Source organism: Bombina bombina, chromosome 6 (assembly GCF_027579735.1).
Source record: "Bombina bombina isolate aBomBom1 chromosome 6, aBomBom1.pri, whole genome shotgun sequence".
Lineage (NCBI taxonomy): Eukaryota > Metazoa > Chordata > Amphibia > Anura > Bombinatoridae > Bombina > Bombina bombina.
In genome coordinates this window covers 298,156,577-298,162,713 of record NC_069504.1, presented here as the reverse complement: position 1 = coordinate 298,162,713, position 6,137 = coordinate 298,156,577, and the positions used below count along the sequence as shown (strand labels likewise).

At 33.7% G+C, this 6,137-nt stretch overlaps 1 protein-coding gene across 1 annotated transcript in view; it reads right to left on the bottom strand.

Moving 5' to 3' along the window:
• Positions 1 to 2,782: 2,782 nt before the first annotated feature.
• Positions 2,783 to 6,137, bottom strand: part of DUSP6 (dual specificity phosphatase 6) — a 5,931-nt gene continuing 2,576 nt past the window's right edge. Inside the window, exons 2-3 of the mRNA XM_053716923.1 lie at positions 5,306 to 5,737; positions 2,783 to 4,038 (exon numbers count right to left, since the gene is read on the bottom strand). Coding sequence (XP_053572898.1) covers positions 3,731 to 4,038; positions 5,306 to 5,737 — 740 coding nt within the window. The 3' untranslated portion in view covers positions 2,783 to 3,730. The remainder of the gene's footprint in view (positions 4,039 to 5,305; positions 5,738 to 6,137) is intronic.

Sequence of the window (6,137 nt, the reverse complement as noted above, 5' to 3'; positions counted from 1 at the left end):
ACATCCCTCCATTCTACTATGTTCTTTAAACATTAACATTACCTAATAGCATATGTAAGTATTTACTCTATTTTTGTAGGATCATTCGCATTTCCCACTTTCCTCTCCTACTGTTAATATAGAAGGGGCCTTAGTATTAAGTGAGGAAACTCATCTTGTCCTGAATATGGAAAAAATGAAAAGAGGTTCCAGTTTTTCGTATAACGTTGCCTTTGATAGGAATGTAATCTGTCTTTATGTATGCAGAATTATTATATTGTGTCGTACATGTCTGTTTATTCTTCATAAGTTGTACTCTGTTTGCACAACCTCAATAAAAATTATAATAAAAAAAAAAAAAAGTTAGAAAGTGTGTGTTTTTTTTTTTCTCATCATATTTTATAACCTTTTTTATAGTAAATTATATGATGAAAATTATGGTATCTTTTAAAAGTCCAATTCATGGTGAGAAAAATTGAAAATTACAGCTAAACACAAACACCACAAAAATCCTTAAAGGATTACTTTCTGTTATAATTTTTAAGCTAAACAACTAACATATTAAAGTTAATAAACATTAATTAAAACCTACTGATCTATATTTTCTCCAAAACTAAGTTTCATAAGGTTCTAAAAGTTATATCTTTTATTCGCCGATGATGTCACGTTATCCTGCCCACTATTTTCAGCACTGCATGTTCAAAATACTTAAAACCAATAACTTTGTGTTTAAAGCGCCATTTTGAAACCTAGGTATTGTAAACGGATTGGTACAGAGCAAAGGATACCCATGGAGTGGGTTTGGAAAACAATTAAATTTGCAGACAAGATTTCTGATATACGGTAGAGATATGTTAATGAAATGCTATTGATAAAAAGCGTATTTGGGGTAGTTAGTAACAGGCATAGAAAATATTTACTTACAGTGGCCCTTTAAGGGTAAGAAAATTGGTGTGGTCACTAAGGGATTAAAATTGCATGCTCTGTCCAGATTAAAATTAAAGTTTTGGGTTTCCCTTTAAAACAATGTTAATATTTTTGCAGCACAGTACAAAAGATCTGCATATAAAATAAAAATTGCATTGTACACAGACCAGGGACCCAACTGGAAGCCTAGATCTAGGTTATACACTTTATTGTGGCCAATTATGGATACAGATGAGTGCCTGGAAACATCAAGGTATAACTTTGTGGAATGCTTTATGGACAGCGTATTTATAAAAAAAAAAAAAAAAAAAAAAAAAAGAAAAAAAAAAAAAAAGGAAAGAAAAAAAAGGCAAGTTTTTAATCAAAACGGCTGCTTTGTAAACTTAGATGAATGAAAGTGCCCCTGTTTTTAATGTTTTTTTTTTTTTTTTTTTTTAAAAAAAAGGCTTTCATTCACTAAAAAAAAAAAATTATATATATATATATATATATATATATATATATATATATATATATATATATATATATATACACACACACATACACAAAAGCAACACAACCCTTCATGTTTAACCCTTTCAGTGCTAATGACGGCTCTGAGCCGTCAAGAGTTTCTCACTCTGGTGCTAATGACAGCTCAGAGCCGTCATGAGCACTCTCCCACCTTGAGTGAGATCTGGGGGCTCCTTACTGACAGGCATCGCCGGGGCTTCACGTGATTCGCAGTGACGTCACGCGCAATTATGTGATGACGTCACCGCGCAACTTTATTTATACTTAACAATGTTAAGTATATGAGGAAGGGGCATGCTGCTTAGAAGACTGTATCTCAGGCATCTAAGCAGCTACAGACCCCCAAGTATTCACCAAACCTTTCCAACAGTGTAAGTCTTTGGGGAAAAAAAAAATAAAAAAAATATTAGCACCCAGGTAGGAAGTGTGAAATGGCTTAGCAGCCAAAGGGTTAACAGTCCCTAAAAAGCCAAAATAATCTTTAAATGCTGCAAAACAAATAAGTGGCATAGAAAGTTGCAGCATTATGAAAACCTAGGTTAGATTTTGCTTTGGTACAAAAGCACTATTTTACATAAAAGGGAAGATGTTTAAAGTGATGGCAAATCCAAGTGTATGACAAACGCTAGGATTTACCATCACTAAAAATAAAACTTTGTTTTGGTCAGTTTCCTAAAAAAAAAAAAAACTGTATTAAACTCACCCTATCTGTAAGGCAAGTATATTTCTAACTCAGCACTTCAGGGCACAGTGCTTTCTTCAATGAGGTGACGTAACCACCTCTAAACCAATAGCCGTGCATGTCAGCTGACATCCTAGCACAGCTATTGGTCTAGAGATAGAAAGCGATGTGCTGTGGGCAGCCAGAGGTGCCGAGTTAGTGATATACTTGCCTTACAGATAGGGTGAGTTTTTTAAAGAAATAATGACAGAAACAAACGTTTAATTTTTAGTGATGGTAAATACTAGCGTGTGTTATACGCTTGGGTTTACCATCACTTTAGGTGTCTTCAGACAAAAAGACTAATATATTTCCGATTACATTTTAAGCTACCAGGGAGGTATCTGCAATTCAATAATTTGACTAGCACAAAATGAGTCAAAAATATAAAGTATATAAAAATGTAGTTCCTCACTGTCAGAGTTAATGATTTAATGTATACATTTACCAATTGCAATAACCTTATATCGTAAATTCACTAGAAATGGTTCGTGTAATTTGAAATTAATGTTTAAGATTTTAACAGTAAAAAAAAATAAAAAAAAAAAAAAAAAAAATTATCCAAATCAAATATGGAACGCACCAAGATCTCTTTAATCACCCCAGAAACCACTTTATCCAAAAAAAAAAAGCACAACAAACTCAATAAACAAAAATAGGAATTTATTAATAATTTAAAGATTTACAAGTCTATAATAAATTTCATCTTAAACTTTACTCCGTGGACATTGGGGAGTATAATGTGTCTCCCTTATTGGCAATCAATGTGCAAACTAAGCTTTGCAAGACACCGGAACAAACACTTCCAGTTTATACAGTTGGAAAATACAGACATACCATGGCATTTGAGGTGAGGAGATTATATATATATATATATATATATATATATATATATATATATATATATATATATAAAAAGGAGGTAATTCACATTAAGAAATAAGTTTGAGCAAGTAACCTGTGTTAAAAATATAAATCCACTAATATGTTCACAAAAGCCCAAGCAACAAAAAACAGATTAAATGTGAAAATTACAACTGTACTTTTGTGCATTAAAGTACACTCCCCCATATTATAATACATTAAGTACTATGCTACAATTGTTTTGAACTAGATTGTAATTGACCCCCTCTATTATTTTTGAAAGGAAAAATGCTACATATATAAAAAAAAAAAAAAAAAAATGCTTTAGACATTGAAATGTATTTCTTTGGCTCCTTTGGAGAGAACCAGTCTTCACAGAAGACAGCAAACAATATACATTATCATTTTTCCAAATGTTTCAGGATTTGTCATTAAGTTTTAGGTCCAGCACCGCATTTGTATAGTCCAGCACTGCATTTGTATAACTCCATAAGCCACCACATTACTTAGGCAGTGCACCAGGGCTTGCCTAATATTCTCAAGGCATCAGAGCTTCACCACCAGTCATATTGGACAGTTTTAATGGTTTCCTTCCCATTGCACCTCAACATTAGTGGACTTTCTTGAACCAATCACATTTGTCTGTCAAAGACTTTTTGACAGCTCTAAAGAAAAAAAACTTTTTCTTTATAGGAATGGTCACCAACACAGATGTCGGTATACATTTCACGTGGACTGCAAAGAATCTACCTGAAAGACATTTTGGTTGCCTGGAGTCGTAAAATACAACTGCTGGGTAGGAACCCGATTGTCACATGGACTGCTAAGTCCCAGTGTCCTCTCAAAATCCAGCAGCTGACCCATGAAATTGAAGTTTGGTGAGATGTTGGATTTCTTCATCTTGACAATATCATAGGCATCATTCATAGACAGATTTAGCTTCTGCATGAGATAGGCAACGGTGACTGTGACCGATCGGCTTATTCCAGCTAAACAGTGTACCAATACACCACAGCTTTTACCCCGAGCTTCATCTGAAAGAAAAAAACAAACAATTAAGAACAAAGGTCTTAATCTCCATTTGGTTTATACTATAACAATGTTAACTAAACAAGAGGTAGTACAAACTCTAAATGTTAGCATACTATAATATAAAAACATTTTATTCCAAGATACTAGACGGTAACATAAATAAAGTCTATCAAATAATCCTCCAACTGTTGTGACATGAACAATGGACGCATTCAGGCATGGAAAAAAAAAAAAAAAAAAAAAAAAAAAAAAAAGGGGGGGGGGGGGAAGAGGAGTGAAGTCACAGGGGACAACCTATTTGGAGGAACAGGATGTCAACATTACATTAAAATTGGTTCCATTGTAAAAGGAAATGCATTACAATAGTTGGAGATAAGGTTTTCTGTGGCTTTCAGCCAAATATTTCTTCCTGCAGTGCTCTCATTACCACCTCCTTCTACACTAGCCTAAAAACCAAAGATCATCCAGACATCATATATGGAGCACTAAAAAAAAAAAAAAAAAAAAAAAATAGCCAACAAAGTGTCTACAATTAAAATGCAACAAAAAGTATACTGCACTATTTACATGGAAAACACAAATGCCCAATATACTCAGAACTGAAATTTAGTTCTATAGATGCCACATTTCAAGTTTAACTCCACAAGTACACACAATACATTTTCACTTGTCCCTTGCCAATAATAAAAAAAAAAAATAAAAAAAAAAAAAAAAAAAAGGGGGCGGCTTCTGTTTGTCTGTACAATTTACCAGATTAGTAAAATAAAAAAAAATATAAGCAGTTTAGATGGCAACGACTGGTAAAATACAATAATACTATGTTAGTAAGTGGACTAGTACTGTGTTAAAGGGATACTAAACCCAATCCCCCCCCATATCTTTATTTCAAAAAGCAGGAAGGATAGGATAGGAGCCGGCGCATTTTTGGTTCAGATTGGCAGCTAAACGTAGCCATCAATCAGCAAGCAATACCGAGCCATAAATGGGCCAGCTCCTAAGCATAGATTCCAACTTTTTCAAATAAAGATAGCAAGAGAACAAAGAAAAATTGATCAATTAGAAAGTTGCATGCTCTGAATCATGAAAAAAAAATATATTGGGTTTAGTATATACTTATATATATATTTTTTTTTATTATATTTTTTTTTGTTTTTTTTAATACTAGCATAGGGACTTGTGGATACTCAACACTGTATGCATGTGTCATTTCATGTATGTTGCAAAACATAAAAAAAAAAAAAAAGGTATCAAAAGACTGAGAAAACTCACCAATAAATGAAATGGCCTCAGGAAAAAACTGAGAAAGGTTTTGGCTCCAATGGTCTGAGATAGGAATCTGCTTGTACCTAAACTCCCCAGCATTTTCAAAAAGATTTGGCAAGTTTGGGGTCACATTAAGGATATACTTAATACCAAACTCTTCCAAAACATCCAAGTTTGTAGAATCCTTGGCACAGCCTAGGTACAGGTATGGCAGAATTTCAACGGGGAATGAAGGTTGAGTATTGGAAAGGGGGCTGCCCTCCGAATCTGTAGCACTATTCGGGTCTCTATCGATGTCAGATTCGATATCGGAAGAAGAATCAGAGCTGATCCGTAGACCTCCTAAACCCAACACTGGTGGTGAACTACTACTGCAAGAGCTATCCAGATTTGTTTCACAATGCATGGCATAGTCAGCCTGGAACTTGTTAAAACCACCTGCCAAAAAAAAAAAAAAAAAAAAAAAAAATACATTAATTCATTTATTGATATACTTCAAAAGGAATTATTTGCATGAGAAATGGTTAATACTGTACAATATCTCAAAATTCCAAGCTAGCAAAGTGCAACTTAGTCAGCTATAGCAATGCCTTGATAAGAGTCTTGCCCTTGAACACTGGAATGCAAATATAGATTACCCTGGATAAATTATCACATAAAAACTAAGACACTTGAACTTTGTGCTTGCAGTCAGTGGCAACAGTAATTGTCAGTACAGAAATGCAAAGGGTGTGATGGTTAAGAAAAATAAGCTTCAGGGGTGATTAACTGTTTTATCAGAGAATTTTAGATAATCTCCCAAGCAATTATCAGTAAACTTGTCACTGGAGTCTGATTT